Source organism: Brugia malayi (genome assembly GCF_000002995.4).
Source record: "Brugia malayi strain FR3 genome assembly, contig: Bm_v4_Chr2_contig_001, whole genome shotgun sequence".
NCBI classification, from domain to species: domain Eukaryota; kingdom Metazoa; phylum Nematoda; class Chromadorea; order Rhabditida; family Onchocercidae; genus Brugia; species Brugia malayi.
Genome location: NW_025062476.1, coordinates 1,340,006 through 1,359,942, shown reverse-complemented (window position 1 = coordinate 1,359,942; position 19,937 = coordinate 1,340,006). Strand labels below are relative to the sequence as shown.

At 27.5% G+C, this 19,937-nt stretch overlaps 4 protein-coding genes across 4 annotated transcripts; 3 read left to right on the top strand and 1 right to left on the bottom strand.

Annotated features, from left to right (window-relative positions):
• Positions 1–2,756: 2,756 nt before the first annotated feature.
• On the bottom strand, positions 2,757–3,829 carry Bma-dct-9 (Uncharacterized protein; the record flags this gene model as incomplete). Its single annotated transcript, XM_001897236.2, has 3 exons — positions 2,757–2,866; positions 3,106–3,364; positions 3,686–3,829. The coding sequence occupies 3 exons, from the start codon at positions 3,827–3,829 to the stop codon at positions 2,757–2,759; spliced, it is 513 nt and encodes a 170-aa protein (XP_001897271.1).
• Positions 3,830–5,491: 1,662 nt separating this feature from the next.
• Bma-cars-1.2 (Uncharacterized protein) lies at positions 5,492–10,546 on the top strand (the record flags this gene model as incomplete). Its single annotated transcript, XM_001897235.2, has 17 exons — positions 5,492–5,540; positions 5,961–6,076; positions 6,163–6,329; positions 6,466–6,625; positions 6,759–6,943; positions 7,043–7,193; positions 7,428–7,568; positions 7,659–7,740; positions 7,839–7,960; positions 8,225–8,418; positions 8,521–8,626; positions 8,735–8,896; positions 9,164–9,291; positions 9,410–9,542; positions 9,658–9,807; positions 9,952–10,167; positions 10,502–10,546. The coding sequence occupies 17 exons, from the start codon at positions 5,492–5,494 to the stop codon at positions 10,544–10,546; spliced, it is 2,307 nt and encodes a 768-aa protein (XP_001897270.2).
• A 1,953-nt stretch (positions 10,547–12,499) lies between these two features.
• Positions 12,500–14,387, top strand: Bma-tpi-1 (triosephosphate isomerase, putative; the record flags this gene model as incomplete). Its single annotated transcript, XM_001897234.2, has 5 exons — positions 12,500–12,550; positions 12,913–13,062; positions 13,227–13,445; positions 13,623–13,827; positions 14,269–14,387. The coding sequence occupies 5 exons, from the start codon at positions 12,500–12,502 to the stop codon at positions 14,385–14,387; spliced, it is 744 nt and encodes a 247-aa protein (XP_001897269.1).
• A 755-nt stretch (positions 14,388–15,142) lies between these two features.
• Positions 15,143–19,704, top strand: Bma-cyn-16 (cyclophilin-type peptidyl-prolyl cis-trans isomerase-16, Bmcyp-16; the record flags this gene model as incomplete). Its single annotated transcript, XM_043078067.1, has 11 exons — positions 15,143–15,184; positions 15,474–15,683; positions 15,937–16,080; positions 16,322–16,515; positions 17,214–17,283; positions 18,100–18,201; positions 18,343–18,509; positions 18,622–18,707; positions 18,989–19,098; positions 19,181–19,338; positions 19,560–19,704. The coding sequence occupies 11 exons, from the start codon at positions 15,143–15,145 to the stop codon at positions 19,702–19,704; spliced, it is 1,428 nt and encodes a 475-aa protein (XP_042934001.1).
• Positions 19,705–19,937: the final 233 nt, after the last annotated feature.

Below are 19,937 nucleotides of genomic sequence, written 5' to 3'. Positions count from 1 at the left end.
TAACCGCTGATTGATCAAAAATCAAAAAAAAAAGAAAAGAATGATCAAAAAGAAAAGAATAAGCATTCAATTTAGTTAGAAACTAATTCTAAGAAATTAGAGGAAATATTAGTGATGTAAGTAAAAAAGAGAAAAAACGAAAAAACTTTTAAAATCTTTATATTATTGATAAGGGTGATAAAATGAATGTAAATTAAACAAAATGAAGGATAAAATTCTACTTTTCTGATAATGCCTATATGAAGTAAAAAGCTCTTTTAAATAGAAAAAATTTTTTGTTTTAAAATTAAAAATAAAAAAATAAATTAAATTGAAAAAATTTCAATCAAAATTATCAATAGCGTATAATGAGGAAAAATTATTAAACTTGAAGAAAGTGATTGTTTTAGTAAAAATCAATGGAAAAATATGATTTTAGACATTTAAAGCATATTTCTATATAATTTAAATTTATGTTTCCTTTGCGGACACCTGCTCGTCATCAGAGGGTAGAGTAATGAGGGAGGATCGTAGCATGCTAATATTATTGTATACTTAACCCTAGACACAGCCCTTGTTATGGGGAAAAGAGCTTGCGTGCCCTTATGTGCCCCCGTTGAAGTTGCAAACTATGCTGGCAATGGCATATACTTCCGATAGGATTTCTTAAAATAGAAAGATTTCAATTTGAAGGTTTAAATCAAATGTGTGAATGGGTAGGATGGCATTATTAGCTTTCGGGCAATTAACCTAGAAGAATTCAGTCTATCAACTCTGACTTCAAAACTGGGCAAATGATACTATCCGTCCAAGAAAATCTACGATCCGAGGATTTTACTGCCATCCTCCAAGTTTGCTTGGTCTAAGAGATGAACTTCGAAAAAAAAGCAGCCTTATCAGGTTTATCTTCACGTTCGATCCGGTTAGCTAACCGTGGTTAACCGGTTCTTTTTATTACGGTCAAACCAAAACAAAGGAAAAAGCATATAGTTGCACCCAAAAATGTTTCCAAACTGATTGTTTCAGGTTGAAACATGAAACTGCGCTCGTACTGCAAATAATGGTTGTCGCGAATGTCCTTCTACTCCAATTGTTCATCACTACATGATGACATTGCTGTTCACAGTGAATTCGTTGCATCAAAAGGTAACCACAAAGTATGCTCTTCTGGTCGGACAAACCGGAAACAGAATTTTACCCTTAAGGAATTAGTTTCATGACTAAAAAGTAAATCGATTTCAAGCTTATTCATTTTCCAATAGATCATTTGTAATCTCTTTACATCTTCCATTACATAATAAACAACACTGTTGTCTTTCTAAGTATTTACACTTCAACTTGTCAAAGTAATAATTATATAGAAAACTATATAATATTTATAGCGACTTTCTTTGTTCCAACCAAAAAATCCCACAAATAATAAAGTCGTAATCAATGGCAACTTTAATTTTAGAGTAGGAAAGTACTTTGAAGGTTGGAAAAAAAAAAAAAAAAAGAAAAGAATACTAGATAAACATGATGCTAAAAATTGTAAAGATCATAAATGTCATTTTTTTTTTTTTGTACGAAAAACTAGTTTAATGATAATTTAAATGCATCTTTGATCTAAACAAGCAAGATATCGTCTATATTTTAGTGCGCCAAAGAAGAATTCATAATATTTGTCATACTGAAAGTAATAGCTAGTGTAGAATGTCAAATGGATAACCACTTTTTGTGATGCAAAGTCAATCTTCATTTTTCCACTTTCAAATCAAACTTAAAAGAGGTGACATTCCAAGGAAAGTTTAAAAGTCAGCAATTTTGAAATTACTATATTTTGAGACAATTTCCTTCCAAATAACCTTCAAGTCAAACTTGTAAAGAAGATTGTGTTTTTATATTTATATCTTCTTAAGCATACTACTCCAAAGAGTCACAGTAGACTTCAACAAAGAAAATACTGTTTACTCGATATTATACTGATAGTAACTTATTTAACCTTAATCAAAATTCTAAACTATCATATCTGAAAACTGCTTTTTTGCGGACAAAGCCGCTTTGTTGCTACTTGCAGCATATACTGCTTTACAGAAGTTGTAAAGCTTTTTAAGATACAATTCAATTAAAAGAAGACAGAAATTCTACAGCAGCTCTCACTACAGGTATATTATCATCATCTTCATATTACTTTAAGCGAAATTAAGCCAACATCAGTCCACGAGTTTAGCTATCTAAAAAGCATCATCTTGCCGAGATCGACCAAGAGATTGATGACAGATTAGCAAAGGCATTCAGAAAACTCCATAATGGAATTATAAACACCTGCTACTTACTTAGGACATTGATACGCTTAGGATCAAATCTTGAAAAAGATTAACACTTTATCTAAATTTCGCTAGTATGATGAATCCACTATTGTCTACCGCAATAAAAGTTATCAATAAAAGATACAAGTATTTCATTAATTGATTCCTCAATCTTGAACATATCGACATCATCAGTGATCCATTTTAGACTCAAATCGAGAAGCTTAGAGATAAAAATATTAACCCTAATTCTATTATCATCTTTGAAAATACACATAAGATCTGTTTCGAGATGAGCTAGAAAGAATCATGCCATGCCAATTCACGAAGAAAAATCATATAAATTAATCATATTTTTATTTTTGTTTTCTTTTTTGTCAAGATTATCAAATATATTGAAGTGGTCAGCTATAAATTTCTTTAATATATTCAAATTGTAGTAAATTACTGAAATTCAATTACATTGCAATTCTTATGCACTGATACAATTTATGTTTCGGTACTTGTTTCCGAACTATTATTATCTACTATTTTCGGCAATAATATATTAAGCTTGGTATACATTCGTGTCAATGGTGGTGTTGCTTTGAATATCATCGCTGTAATTGGAACCATAAATTTAGCAGTTAATTTTAAACAAATATACAGAAAATTATTAAAAAAATAGAAATTTGCATAATTAGATGAAAAAAAAAAACAAAAAAAACAAAAATTATTGGAATGATAATGATGAATTAGAATAGTTAGTTGAAATTTTGTAATTTTAGTTTGAACTTTTTTAATTCAAAGTTTTGCTAATCAAAATATTTTTTCCTAATTTAATTACAATTTTACTTACTTGAAGTTGCACTAGCTTCATTTTTATTCTTCGGTTTACATGTATTCATAGGAACGGTTAAATTCTCGACAACCACTTTATGACGACGACCAGCATATTCAGCGGGATCACGAGGCCAAAAATCTGAGGTAGGTATCAATATGTATACTTCATCTTCCTCATTTGGTTCCAAATATCCATGACATTTAGAAAAACGAGGAAATGAGCGTTCTCGCGTTCGTATACGATATACGATGGGTATTGGATCACTATTTTTTATCTGTATAAAATTTTTGAAATTTTTACAAAATTAGACTTACAAAATACCAATGAAAAAAAAAAATCATAAATTTCAAATAAACTATCATAATGTTATGAGTTTTAAATTAAATTTTAAATTTAAACGTTGAAAAAAAAAAAAACACTCCAAATTAAAACGGAAAAAAAAGTATTTAAAATCATACAAGCACACATTACAGTACTTCTTTTTTTTTTTCTTTTTGATAACAAAATTAAAAATTTTGGGAACAAAAATTAAAAATTATTGAAAAATTCAATAACAAACACAACTTTTTAAATTAAAATCTTACAAATAATTTACCTTGAAGGAAGTATATTGAGGAATTTGATAATTATCAATAGCTGTAAAAATGATCCACGATGGTATTAATTGAACTTCAAAATCTGGCGTATCACCTGCTGTTTTACTTTCTAAGCTATTACTTTCATCTAATCCGTCGAACATTTCAGATTAACAAATTTAGTAACTCTCAAAAAAATTTTACTAATCAAAAATAATACAATTGTTGCTTAATTGCTTGATTAATTCACTGAATCACTTAGTTACAGTCGTAAAAAAAGAAATTAATCAAAATGACTAACTATTTAAAATTTTCTTCTCTTTAAAATATAATTTGAATGAATTAATCGATTGAAATTTATAGAAGGAAATAGAAATAATTGAAATTTCCTAAAAATACAATAAATTTGCATAACATTAGTTGAGCAGTTCATTCAATAGATGAATAGCATAGAAAATAACATAGAAATGAAAGAGAGCAGGAAAGAAATGAAGAAATTTCATGTATTTGTTAAATTTTAATATGAAATTTTATAAAATTTTTATGCGAAAATTATTACTTTCGAAGAAATTTTTTAAATTTGACATTTCATTAATGCATTTTTTATCGAATTTGACATCCAGAATTTCTAGAATCAGGAGAAAGAAACCGGAAAATCACTTTCAATAAAAAAAAAAATATGTGGACGAGTCGCATTATTGTGCACAATGAGATCCATCGTATCAGTATTATATCAGTAGCGAATACGACGTTGATTTGAGGTAATTAATAATGTGTTTTAGATTTCAGGTAGTCATTAATATAATTTAGATTTCAGGTAATCATTAATATAATTTAGATTTCAGGTAATCATTAATATAACGTACATTTCAGGTAATCAATAATATAATTTAGATTTCAGGTAATCATCAATATAACTTAGATTTCAGGTAATCATTAATATAACTTAGATTTCAGGTAATCATTAATATAACTTACATTTCAGGTAATCAATAATATAATTTAGATTTCAGGTAATCAATAAGGCTATTGTTGATTATTCGTTTAAGATGATATGATATGATGTCGTATGATTAATTGAGAAATATCAGTTGGGAATAAATTTGAGGTACAATTATTTCATTACTATTATTATTATTATTACGAGTTTTTCCTAGTTACTACTGAATATATTTTACTGGCTATTATTATTGTTATTATTATAGTAATTTAGATAGTATTAAACTGGTAAAAAGGGGAAGAAAATCTTTGCGAAATTAATTGAAACAAATACGTTTCGTTACATCAACGTCCTGTTGCTTTCAACCAATCGAATTCAGCTGCTATTTGGACAGTTAGCAGCAAAAATTACTGTTACAAATAGCTGTAAGTTAATTTATTACTTTATAATAGTCACTTTTTCCATTGAATTTTCTGCTTGTTTTCTAGTTCAATACTATTTTAGCAGATGGGATATTATGTAAAGAAGGTAGGTAAATTAATGATTTTTGTCATCAAAATGCAGATGACTAAATTTAGTCATGATTAAATTTTTTTTTTTGTCATTTTTATAGTTTTATTCGCAATTTTTTACTACCTTTAAATGATACTTGTAATACATTATCTGTTATTTGAAATATAGAATAACATAATTTTAGTTAAGCAATCTGTCACCAGTCACTAATCTATATGTGATTAATACGATGATTGCTTAGACAAATATGTCATGTAAACTATTAATGAGTTGCTTAATTATCTTCGGCTTACATCCGCTAATTAGGCCATTAATTATTGAAATTATAATTGCGCAACTTTTTGTAGGCTACATAAAACTAAACAGTGGAAACATGACTATGGTTGATGGAACCGAAGCAGTTAGTTCTGTGATCGATAGTGGTTTGTTTGTCCTTCTATATTACTGAAATCTGAAACACATTTGTGCATATTTTTTTTTATTTCTCATGATATACATTTTATGAGCAAGAGATAACGGATGTGTTTTGATAAAACAAATATTTTGACCATACTTTTCAACTGTATGATGAAAAATTAATCGTATAAATATAATATAAAGGAAACATGACTATGGTTAAAATAAATACAGTGAAATAAATCCAGAATAGTAATTGATTTTGTAGGAGAGCTTTGGAAATAAGATTAGGAAAGGATGGTATATTGTTATGATTTTTCATTTTGCGATTTTATAGCTACTGTTTTGTTGGAGAAGTTTCTTCGCTTTAATTAATTCAAATTGCTGGCATAAATTTTTAGTGGTATATTGATGATTTGGAAAAAATTAACTTATAATGCTTGTAGGAAGACGTCCACAAAAAACATGGAAGCCTCCGGCAGCAGGGACACCTCCTCAGCTTTGTTTGTACAATAGCTTTACACGGAAAAAGGAACTTTTTGTGCCATTAAATCCTAAGCAGGTAGTAAAAAAAAATAACTAGTTGCTATTTCCATAATTTTTTTTTTTCGTTTCTGCTTCTTTGAATTTTATTGAGATAAAATTAAGGTGAAATGGTATATTTGTGGACCAACAGTTTATGATTCTTCACATATTGGACATGCTCGAGCCTATCTTTCTTTTGACATTCTTCGACGTGTTTTGCAAGATTATTTTGGTTATGATATACAGTATATAATGAATATAACTGATATTGATGATAAAATTATTAAGAGGTAAATTGTTATTTGGAAATGATATTTTTTGTGGCTTGATGAACTTTACAGTGTGCAGATGTGAATGTTGCGGTGAAAAAGCTATAGTGTTCGTTGTTGCAATCAGAATCTACAATTAAGTAAAATACGATTTCAGGGCTCGTCAACTTTATCTGTTAGAAAATTATACTTCTGGAAAATTTGGTGAACTTTCGATGACAAAGGTCATCAAGGATACTTTGTCAGCATTGGATAAATTCAAGAATAAGTGTATAGATGAAACTGATCCAGATAAAAAGAATATGTTGGCTGATATGGTAAATTATGTTATGCTATATTGAGTGAAAAACAAAAAATTAAATTTCTTTACATCATGTGGAAAACGAATCAAGATAATCAGAAATATTTTATTAAAGTAATGTTTCTTAGAAAATTAGTGCAACTTTACAGTGTGCAAGTGTGAATGTTGCGGTGAAAAAGTTAGAGTGTTCGTTGCTGCAATCAGAACAACAAGAAACAGAGAAGTCAAAGAATGAATTGCTGCATGCTGCAAAAGATGTGCTATCTGACTGGCTGGATTCACTTTACAAGCACACCGTGAATGACTTAGCTGTTTTTGATCGTCTTGCTAAAAAGTTAGTACTTTTATCTTTTTTTTTTCCATTTCTATCTTTTTTTGTTTTAAAATATTTTCCAAAAAAAAAAAAAAAAAAAGAATGGTTGGTCTAATTTAGATATGAAAATGAGTTTCTCTGTGATATGGCTTCCCTGAATGTGCTACCACCGACTGTTTTAACTCGTGTTTCGGAATACATTCCTGAAATTATTGCATATGTAGAAAAAATAATAAATAATGGTTATGGATACGTTACCAAAGATGGTTCGGTTCGTTTTTGTGTTGAAATACTTTTTTTAGTAATTGACTTGTCCTTTTGTTTATTCATTATTTGTTTTCGTAGTTATCATAATTATTTTCACTCTTCCCTTCTCTTTTTCTTCGTTTCTTCCCCTTTCCTTTTTTCTTTCTCTCTCCCGCTGTCTCTTTCCTCTTCCTCTACTGCTGTCTGACAAGAATTTTCTTTTACCTTTCTTTTTAAGTTTGTTTTTATAAAATTTCAGGTTTATTTTGACACAGTGAAATTTGATAATAGTGAGAAGCATAGTTATTGCAAATTGGTACCAGAAGCATTTGCTGATAATGAACAACTGATGAAAAATATGCGGGAAAGTGAAGGAGATTTGAGTATGGGCAATTTGGAAGTTCGTTTTAATGATTTAAAATTTTAGCATATATTCTGTAAATTGCTATGAAATCTATATAGTATGATGATGAATTATTTCACTTTTCAGAATAAAAGAAATGTGACTGACTTTGCGTTGTGGAAAGCTTCGAAAGACGGTGAACCTTACTGGAATAGTCCTTGGGGAAAAGGTAAGAATTTGAAAATTTTAATGCATTTAAATACCTTTTCATATGTTTATTTCAATACTCGTAATGCTTTCATTACCATATAATATGCTTTGTTTTAGGTAGACCTGGTTGGCATATCGAGTGTTCAGCAATGAGTTCGAAAATCTGTGGTACTTCTTTAGATATTCATGCTGGTGGTTTTGATTTGAAATTTCCACATCATGATAACGAAATAGCACAGGTAATTGAGAATTAATCGTGCTTTGCAAGGTTTTTATTTTTATTTCATTTGTTTTCAAATTTTTATTGATCGTTATCTTATAATCATCTCATGATCCGATTTTTTCTTCGACATCTAGAGAATTTACAAATAGTTGAAAAGTTTTTTCAGTGAGAGATTTTAAAGTGATTTGGAATTTTTAATCCTATGAAGACAGATGGAAGTTGCGGAGTTGCAGTAGTTTAGATTATGGTCAATTCAAATGTCTATCATCATATCTTTCAGGTCGAAGCTTATTATGATATTGAGAACTGGGTCAACTATTTTTTGCACTGTGGTTCACTTCGAATTGCTGGTTTAAAAATGTCCAAAAGCCTTAAAAATTTTATAACGATTCGCGAAGCATTGAAACATTATTCTGCTCGACAGTTAAGGATATTATTTTTAATGCATAATTGGAATGATGTTCTTGATTACAGGTTAGATTGATTTTAAGATTTTGTGTATTCAGTCAGTCCTACTAAATTTGAGTCTTTTTATTCGTTTATTTTTTCATAAATTCGAGTAAATTCGAGTTTTAGTGCTGCTTCAATGGAAAGAGCTTTGCAGTTTGAAAAAATCAGCAACGAATTTTTCTTACTTGTTAAGGATTATTTGCGAAAATATTATAAACCGAACAATAGTGAGGTAGGTGTGGTTAATTTGCATTTTTACACGAAAAAAAGAGGACAGTATTTGAAATATTGGGATTTTTTTCTTTTTTTAAAGTTTTTTAAAGTTCAATTTTTTTTTTAGAGTTATCAAAAATATAATGACGAAGAACTACTCTTGGTCAATAATTTCTGTAAAATCAAAACTGAGATAAACATTGCACTGTGTGATTCGGTCGATACACGAACAGTTGTTGAAAAGTTACGAGAATTGATTGCTATAGGAAATGCTTACTTCATTGAAATGGTTAATATTTTGTTGGTTGCACATTTGGGAAAATTTTTATATATCAGTTCTTCATTCATTTTAAGCTTAAGTGAAGTATCATCGATCATAAAATATTAAATAGTATCTATAAGAGTACTGTTTGTCAAATCTAATTATGTTAACAGACAAACTTTATGCATTGAAAAAATGGAGGATATTTAATTGCAAAATATTGCAGAAATCAGTTGATCAAAGACTTGACACCTTTTATTTGTCAAAATTTTGTTTCAATCTTTTTATTTTTAGGAGAAAAAAGAAGACAGTGTTCCAAATTGCTTGTTGTTACGAAATATTGCATTATACATGACATCTTTGCTCAAAATATTCGGAGTTATACCCCAAAATGTTGAAATTGGTTTCCCAATAGAACATAAGTTTGTTTCATTTGTTTTTTTTTTTTTTGATATGGATTTATAGTTTTTGTTTCTTTAGTTATCATCTAATCTTATTTTTGTCTGTTTTCATGGAATTTTCGTTCTTTTTTCCATTTAGTGGAATATCGAATCATGATATTTCTATAACATCCAAAGAAGAAATGCTTATGCCATATTTAACAGCGCTTGTCGATTTCCGTGAAAATGTTCGAAAGGTGGCTCGTGAGCAAAAAATCATTGGAATTCTAGAAGTAGGCTTTGAATTTTTATTTGTTTAACTAGGAAAATTTATAACTTGAAATTGCAAAGAAGTTTGTTTTCTATGCTTTACTAAAATTATGGTAAAATATATCATTTTTGTCATAGGAATGCGATAAGTTACGAGATGAAGTTCTACCGGAATTAGGTGTACGACTTGAGGATCGAAATGAGCAAACATGTGTCAAACTTGTTGACAGAGAAACTCTGTTGCGAGAGCAAGAACAAAAGAAGGCTATTGAAGCTGCAAAAGAAGAGGTTCCTGCAAAGTTTTTTAATATTGTAGAATGTATAAACAATTTTAATTTTTGGCTTTAAATTTATTTCGATTTGTTATGCTTGAAATTTTGAAAATTATTTGAGCACTTAACATGTTGAATTATTTCCGTATACTACTTCCAGGAAAAATATCGGAAACAATACGAAAAAGCAGAAAAAGAAGCATCAAAGCGTATACCACCTTGGGAAATGTTTAAGCAAGGTAAAGAAGCTGGAAAATTTCTGAAATACGATGATAAAGGAATACCGACGCATCTTGCTAACGGTGAAGAAATCTCGAAGAAGCAACGAAAGAAGTTGGAGAAATTATACGACATACAGCAGAAGAATTATGAACAGGTTTGTTTCTTTATGACTTTCATGAAGTAGGCAAAAATGCATCTGTTCATTCTCGACGCACACTTTCCTTATTTTTACTTGTATCTGAAAATTTATATATCATCTTGACGGTTTTGGGAAACACGAAAAACGATGCAGTTATTATTGCTTTTTTTCTTTTTTTTTTCCACTGCGCTGTTGTCTTGGCAACAGTTGCTTACCTATTCGATAACATTAACTGCTTATTTAGTTGATCATTTTGTTTGATTTCCGATTTAGATTTGCCTAGTATTTTTTTTTTTTTTTTTGGAGTTATAACACAGAAAAAGTTTATTTACTTAATTATTAGTTTTAGGTTGCTCATGAATTAGTTTCAAATGAAGTGGCTACGTCAGAATAACACCGACACAAAATTTTGTAAAGTGTAATTGCTCATTGTGGAAAATTTTCCTGTTTTATTCAAAGAATTTTTGGTGTTTTTATGCCTTCAATTTATAGTTCGAAGTAGTGGATGTTTATCTTGGAGTATGAAATTCATGCAGAAAAATATGAAAGCATAAGCTGAAGGTGCATTTTGGAATAAAAAGTTTTATTCTAAATTTATGTTGACATAATTTTTAGGGATAACTACCGTTTTCTTCTTTTGTTTTAGCTATTTGTTTCCATACGGTTGAAGAACTTTGTTTCGTTGTTTTTTATTTTTCTTGGGTTGTCAAAAATAAAATAAAATTTTTGATGAAGTTAGTTCGTAATTATTAAGTGGTTTTGCATAACTACGCTCAAATCTTCCTGAACGTAAGCAGTTTTTTCTCTCCTTTTATTCTTTTACTTTATTTATTTTTATTTTTGATAAAAAACGTATTAGTGGTGTCATACGAAATGCTTAATCACATAGAGGAGGATAATTAGCAAATGAATTCAACTTAATGTTCTGTTTAGAATTAATTAATCATTTCTACGCAGTTATTTTTTAATCTTTGTTAAGAATAGGAAAATTATACTACTGGACTGGAGTAAGTCATCAGACCAAGCTATGTTTTACCTAAATCATGATAAATGATTACTGCTGATATGGTAATGTAAATTTGATAATTCATACTAATATATATATATATATATATATATTGCGATATAATAATCTCATTTAATCATTCAATTTCAGAAAATTTGCGGAAATACTGGTAAGTTGAAATGTTCAAGACTATGAATTAAAAGCAAATTATGAAAGGAATAATTATGTTTCACTTTAATACTGTTTTTTTTTTTTTTTTTTTTTTTATATATATCAGTGCTCGCATATTTACTATGATTTATGTAAATTTTTCCTTGAAAATTTAACCAAGTTGTTGAAATATTTGAAAAATTTTTTTTCTTCCCGTAAGTTGTCCCAAGTATGCTGAAAAGTCTGATTTAACCCTGCTCACCTGGAATATCTTGTAGGTTATTATCAGAAAAATAAGAATATTTATGAATATATTTTATTTGCTTATGTATGTATTTAGTTTTATATGTATATTTCTATCTTAGAAATCAGTAGTAATATATTTAAATGGATGAATATTATATCATAGTAAATTTTTCACATTAATTTTTTTAATGGAATGTTTGCTTAGTATATAATTTGCAGTCATTAAATTTTTTCTATTTTTCATAGCAAATTTGAATAAGGCTTTTTCAGTCTTTTTTGTGAATTTTTTAATTTAATTTTTTTTTTTCCTATTTTGGTTAATAATATTGTTGTGGAATTTTGCTAGTTCTTCAATATCTGCCATTATTACATCTTTCAAGAAATTTTTAAATTTCAAAATTGTTGCCCATATTTACTATAATTTTTGTGTGACTTTTAAAATTCTTTTTTTTTTTTTCTCTCTCTCTCTCTCTCTCTCAATTTTTGCAAAACGAAACAACTGTTATGGTTCATAAATCAGTAGTTTTTTTTTTTTTCTTTTTTTTGGATTGACCTTGAATTTAAAGTGAATTGATTTATTTCTTTTTATTTGGTTTAAAGTGAAATTGATTTATTCCCAATAGCTATGTGATATTTGTGCTTATGTAGTTTTTCAATTTTTGTCATGGAAATTGAATTACACTTTCATCCATACTTTCTATTAATTGTTTCAACAGACATTTAAAACTGCTTAGAACTGACAACTAACATTTTAGAATATTGAAAAGAAAAAAAAAAAAGAAAAATGTTGGATTCTTTTATTGCATAACAGTCTCTTTATTTCTGTTTGTTTCATTGATGTTTTTTCTTTTATGAATTTTCGATTCTTATTTTTCACATATAATTTGCGACTTTCCAACGACTTGTGCACCTGAATGGGATTAATATAATATTTTTAGATTTACAATGTCGCGAAAATTTCTTGTTGGTGGAAATTGGAAAATGAATGGCAATAAGGTTTTTTTATTTTCAAATAAGCTATTTTATTAAAACTAATATTGATTAGAGTTATTTATTTGCTTGATGTGAAGGTTGCTTTTTCACAAATTTTAATATTTGAAATTTAACAAAGAAGGAAGAAATTATTTGATAAATATTTTTTAATCATTTCAAATGAGCTCTTTCGAAAATACACATAAGAGCATAATTATATGGATAATTTATAGGCTTGATTATATAATTCTTTAATGATAAACGTGATGGAAATTCTGTTTTTTGACAATGGAAATTTTCTTCGAATATGCTCTTTCATATATTACCAATTTGGTAATACTTTTGTCTACATTTAGAAGTAAACGAATGAATGGTTTAATTTCTAGGCCAGTGTTGATAATATTATCAAATTTTTGAATGATGGAGCCGTGGTACCAAATGTGGATGTTGTCGTTGCACCACCTGCACCTTATTTATCATATGTTAAGGAGAAAGTTAAGAATGGCATTGAAGTATCAGCACAAAATTGCTATAAGGTGAAACAAAAGAAAAAGGACTTACTTATTGCTATTTGTATATTCTTTTCGAAGCATTTTTCGACATTTCAAATTTAGTTCACAATTACAAGTAAACAAATTTGAAGGATGGACAAAATTTTTGTAAAAAATTAGAAAAAAAACTTTATCATTATTCTTTTCAGGTTGAAAAAGGTGCATTTACTGGTGAAATTTCTCCAGCAATGATCAAAGATTTAGGACTGCATTGGGTTATTTTGGGACATTCCGAACGACGTCATATTTTTGGTGAATCGGATGAGCTAATTGCGGAAAAAGTTTTGCATGCAGTCGACAGTGGTCTACAAACAATCTTTTGTTGTGGTGAAAAATTGGATGAGCGAGAAGCTGGAAAAACAAAAGCTGTTAGCTAATGCATTTCTCTGAACTTAGGCTATTAGGTTTACGCATCATTTTTTTATATCATATGCGATAAATCAGTATAAAATTATTTAAAATTAACACTTTATAGTTGTAAATCTTTTGCGCCAAATTACAGTTATTAATCAAATTAATGAAGTCGTTGCATTGCAGTATTTTAGGTGAACTTTCGACAGCTTCAAGCGGTCATTGATAAGAAGGCGAACTGGAATAAAATTGTAATAGCTTATGAACCTGTCTGGGCAATTGGTACTGGTAAAACAGCTTCACCAGAACAAGCTCAAGAAGTACATGGTTGGATTCGAGAATTCCTGAAAGAAAAAGTGTCTGCGGATGTAGCTCAGAAAACGCGTATTCTTTATGGAGGTAAACACTATCGCCTAATTGTTTTTTTGCAAAATGCTTGCGATAATTTTTATACAAGTTTTTAATTTCTATCTTGCTTTCTTACGCCAAATGAATTTAGTAAATTTATATCTAGATATTAGGCTTTGAACTTTATATGAATTGTGGACTTAATAAGTAAAAATGCATGAAACTACTCATTAAAACACTGTAATTGCTTTTTTACTCCTGTCTTAGGAATAGTTGATTAGAGGAATATCAATTTATAGTACTGGAATATGTGGAAGGTAATTCTAAGATTCCATATAGTATTCGTAGTTAATTTTTACTTTCCTTTTTCTTATTTATTTTTTTTTTTAATTTTGCTTGGCTTTACCTTGTTTTATAGTTCTGCTTTATTTGTTGCACAAATTTATGATCTGTACAGTAAACTGAAGTTATACTTTTCATGTGAATTTTTAGGATCGGTAACAGCTGAAAATGCGGCTGAGCTAGCGAAAAAGCCGGATATTGATGGTTTCTTGGTTGGTGGAGCTTCATTGAAGCCTGATTTCATCAAAATTATTCATGCACGTGATTAATTTAGTAGCCATACGAATGTTCATGACGCTTAATAGTATTTATCATCCATCTTTCTTGAATATTTAATAATAACTGTAGAATTTGTTTTATATAAGTAATAATTTCCCTAATTTATTTGTGGTTTAATTTATAGTATATTAATTCTGGCAGCTAAAAAGATTTTTTTGATTTCTTTGTTTATTAATATAATTGTAGTAATATTTGATTAAATAAAGAAATTTTTCTCACTATCAACTGTTATTACTACATCTATTATGTCTCAATCGTTTGAATAAATATCAAACTTACTTTCAAAAATTCATTTTTGTTTACATATCTTATCTAAATAATAGGCTTAAAGTTAGTGTTTAATTTGTTTGAATATGTTCCTTCAACCTTATATATGCATGTAGGTCATTCAACAAACAAACATTATATTTCAATAGAAAAAAAGAAAAAAAAGAAAGCGATTAAATAATGTACCTTCAAAATTTCAACTTGTCATTCTGGATTTAATTGGGAAGTTCACTTTATTTTAATTGTTGTTTTGTCGTTTTTAATGTTTGGGATGGTACGTATTGAATAATCTTTTGTGATATTTGTATGTTTTATTACTTATATAAGGTTTATTATTCGTATTGCTCTCACAGCAAAATTAATTAGTTAAAGAAGAAAAAAAAAAAGAAAAAACTGTTTATAAATAATTTGTAAACATAAATTTAATGTTGCTAATATGGTAACAGTTTATGAGTAAATGAATTTTCAGGTGATTACAATGAGTAATATATATGTTAATGAGCCAGCAACAAGCGGCAAGGTATATTGTGAAATTTTTGAAATTTCTTAACTTGAAATAGAGAGAGAATAACAAAATCACTTTTTCCTTATGAAATTTTTAGCAATATCATCGTTTGAAATTTTAACATTATTTAGAAATGTATAGAAGAAAAGAGTAATGTAATAAGTCAATTGTGATATAATTATAAATAAGCTAAATAAGCAATGTTATGAAGGTAACTTTTGAAATTGTTGATCCTTAAAGTTTTCACTAAAGCATTTAATTTTTTTTTTTTTTTCGCATTTATAATAAAATTAATTTTTGTTAGATTTGTATGAAAACAACAGTTGGTGACATCGATATCGAATTATGGTCAAAAGAATGTCCATTAGCATGCCGAAATTTCATTCAGTTATGCATGGAAGGCTACTATAATGGTACAATATTTCATCGAGTAATTCGAGATTTTATCGTTCAAGGAGGTGATCCAACTGGTACTGGTGAAGGAGGTGAAAGTATTTACAATACTTCATTTAAGGTATTTGTATAAAATTAATCAAATTATAAGTTATAGTACAATTTAAGAATATTTTATAGAAATCCTCTATATTTATCTGTATTAATCAGGTATTTGTATTTATGGAAAAGAAATCCTAAAAACATCTATTAAAATTTTTTAATTTTTACTTAATTTTTTCATTATAATCTGTGATTTGATTAGCAAATGTTTTAAATTGATGCTTAAATAATACTTCTCTTTTTGCTTATTTATATAGAAAATATTCTTTCAGAATGAATTTCATCAACGATTGAAGTTTAATCGTCGTGGCCTTGTTGGAATGGCCAGTGGAAATGATGGCATGAATGGTTCACAGTTTTTTTTCACTTTAAATGCTACACCAGATCTCGACAAAAAACATACACTTTTCGGAAAAGTTTATTTTTTTTTCTTGTACAATCAGAAAAGCTGTATTCAAGTTTTTTTTTTTAAAAAAAAAAAAAAATTATATATTTTAAAATTTTATACTTAGAATTCAATGAAAGTATGAAGAAACAGTTGAAGAAAAACAGTGTGAAAGTTAAAATGCAAAAAAATAAAATGTGAAATGTTTTAAATTGAATTATAATTTTAAGTTGAAAGTTCAATTCTATTAATGCATAATATTTATATTAAAGATTGTTGGTAATACACTGTTCAATATGTTACGTTTGGGTGAATGTGAAATAGGCGATGATGATAAGCCGCTTACAAAACAAAAAATTTTACAAGTGGAAATATTGAGTAATCCGTTCAATGATATTATACCACGAGAAAAGAAGAAAGATAAAAAGAGGAAGGAAAAAGTTCGCGAAAAAAAAGATGCTAAAAAGTGAATTTTTTGTTATAAATGAAGTTATTATGAAAATTAAACTTTTCTTTAGTAAAATGTCTTTTAAAGAATGAGAATGATCTTGTAAGTTTCAGTAATTGGACATTAATGAAGAAGGTAAAATTAGGAAATTGATAAGACGAATTGAATAATATTGGTAATGAAGTTTATTTAAAGCTGTACAATATTTAAGTAATTTTTTTCACTACATTGTTTTCAATTCATTTTATATTTTAGTCATAAATAAATAAGCTTAAAGGAATAAAGCACTGTTCGATAATGGAGTAATACTCAAGTTTTAAAATGACCAAAAAAAAAAAAAAAAAATCGGTAGTTAAGAGAAACATTTCAAATGCAAAGAAAAGAAAGTTTAATTTCTATTTAATTTTTAGCAAATTTCTGTACGTTTAATTGTTCAGATAAATTATAATTAAGATAATAACTGTAACGGAATAAAAAAAGAAAAATGAAGTTATAATTTTTTGCAGTCACATATAGCTGACTACCGTGAAATTGTTAAAAGATTAAATAATTTATAATTGCAAATCTTCCTCTTTTTTTTGCCTTAACCTATTTGCGTTTTTTTTTTTTGGAAAATGTTTGAAATTTAATTTTAATTTGTTTACTTTTTTATTTCTTTCGCTTTGATCTTCATAAACTAAACTATAAGATTAATAGTCTTTTTCTTTTTTTTTCAGAAATCTTACCCTTCTTTCATTTGGTAATGAAGCTGAAGAAGATGAAATAGAATTGCAGGAAGCGAATGAGGTTGGTTATTTTTTCAGTATTAATTTACTAAATAATTAAATCAGAATTTTAACCAATTTTTGCTTCTTTATTCTTCTCACTTTTGAATTTGATGTAATATTGATTATTGATATTTGTTGAAATGATAAAGTAAATGATTTTTTATTGTATCTTGCGATTTGTATTATTGTCCCATTTCGTAAGTACTAATGCAAATTTAAATCTAGGATAATGCGATCCATATTTTTGTGTTTTAAAAATGTCTTCATGATTTTTTAATATTCTAAAATCTATCATTCGGTTTTCAAATTCCCAGTCGAAATTGGTTGGTTGATTAGCTGCAATATATTAATGATACTACTATTATTATTATTATAAGTTAAAGGGAGTAAATCTATTAAATAATATTATAGACACTTATTAGAATATTACTAGCATCATTATTAATAGGCTTTAAAATTAGAATACGAAGAAATTTCCAAATTTATTAGAAGAATGAAAGAAAATTAAAATTATGTATGATGATTTTAATCAAGTAAATCAAATAAAACAAACAAAATATTGGGAGAGATGAAGAGATGTCTTGTTTTGTTTTTTAATTCTACTTTTATACAGATTTATTAATCTGACTGTTTTGTATAAAACAGTAGGATTTCATATTACATCGGAAATTAATTCAACTATTTAAAAAGATTTCTTTTTTAAGTGATTAATTGATTATATTATCGCATTTTCAACTTTTGTATCTTCATTTTTAAATGATATAATATAATATGCAATGATATATTTATATTCATATCTCTTGCAACTTTTCAATGTTTCTAATTTTTTTTTCAGAAATTAAAATGTAAAAGTAAAAGTGCACATGATATATTAACTGATGAAACGCTCAGTAAAGAATTAGCTATACCAATGGAAGAACTTATCGATTCATCAGGTGTACGTCAAATCTAATATTATTTCTTTTTTTTTTTTTTTTTTTGTTTTTGATATCATTTTTTTCAATCTTCACTATATAAAAATAAAACTGATAATTGTATTTTTTTTTTTTTTCTTTTCTTTTTTTTAAAAAAAATTTAGACATCAAATATCGAAGACAGTGAAGAAAGAGAAGCACGAATGGAACGAATTAGGGAAAAACTTAAAAAACGTAAACGTAAAGCTGTTGATAATGATCAAAACGATGAGGAAGAAGATTTTGATGAAATGATTAAGCAAGAGATGAATGATCGTCAAAAGCAAGAACTGTGAGTTAAAATTTTCCCATATTTTTTTGACGATATAATTTCTGATTTATGATGGATATATAATTCGTTATTTTCTTATAGTAATATTAACTATTTCAATTAATTATTTCAGTGAAAAAATCACTGCAGAAGTAAGATTAGTGCAGAAAGATTTGAAAGCAATGCTCAAGCCAAAGCAAGAAAAAGAAGAAATAGAAGGTTATTAAATTTTATTTAGCATGTTATTTTCCATAGGTTATTTGTTATTTTCATAACTATTCGTAATTTTTATTCGATATTTTAAAATGTAGACATTAATTTGTCGCTTTCTTTGAATTTCAAATGAAATTATTGGATCAATTATCGAATTTTAATGGTTTTTTAATACAATTTTCAATTTCAAATGAATGTTAAAAAGAGAGTGGAAATGAAAGTGGAAATTTTAGTTCTAAGAAGATTTTTTTTTTTGCTAAAGCTGTTTTTCTTTTTTTTTTTTTAAGAGGAAAAACTACTAACGGAGGCGACAAAGAAACATCTCGAAATGAAACAAAAGTTTAGAGAAAATGCAAAAGTTAAGCTTAAGTCGAAGGATCCACGACGGCAAGATGAGGCAAGAAATTGTTAACATTTCTGAAAACCTCTAATTTATGTAAACAAAATGGTCGAGATTTTATTTACGAAATTATTTTCAGACTATGTCGATGCTTGAAAAGATTTTAGCAGAACACGAAGGTATGAAATCAGTTATCCCTGTAAAGGCACGGCAAGAAGAAGAGAAAAAAGAAGAGCCTGAAGTTTCAGTTGGGAAACTTAATTACGATAGTGAAGTAGACTTAGATACAGCAGAAATGTAAGTTGTTAATAACAACAACAAAAAAAAAAAAAAGCGTCGAGAAAATTGCAAACACATACGAGAAATCTGGTTGTTTAGTGATTATATTTGTTGATAAAGCCTTAAATGAATAAAAACAAACTTTAGCTAATGAAATTTTGTTAAATAAAAATTTCAGGTTTGTTTTTCAGTTAATTTATATCAAATGCTACTTATGATGATAATGAATTTTGTTTAAGCTTGGTACATAAGTTTGTTGCACCTGAGGAAGATAGCAAAGTAAGCAAAGCGAAAGATGCAAATTTACGAGAAGAAAGTGAAGATTGGTATGATATTACGGATCCGCGAAATAAAATAAATCAACGGAGGAGAGGAGTCTTGTAGTTTATTTGAAAATGTTGTAGACATGAATTTTTTAATTCAGATGTTTGTTTGTGTGATTTATTATGATGATTTTATTTTTGTTTTCTTTCATTATTTTAATTGCAGGCTGATAAAGAGGAATTTTGATTCTATAATTCATATTGTCATATTTTACAATAAGCGTATCTTTTATTCCATTTATTATAATTATTAAAAATCACGAAAAAAAAAATAGTAATCATAAATGTTTTAAA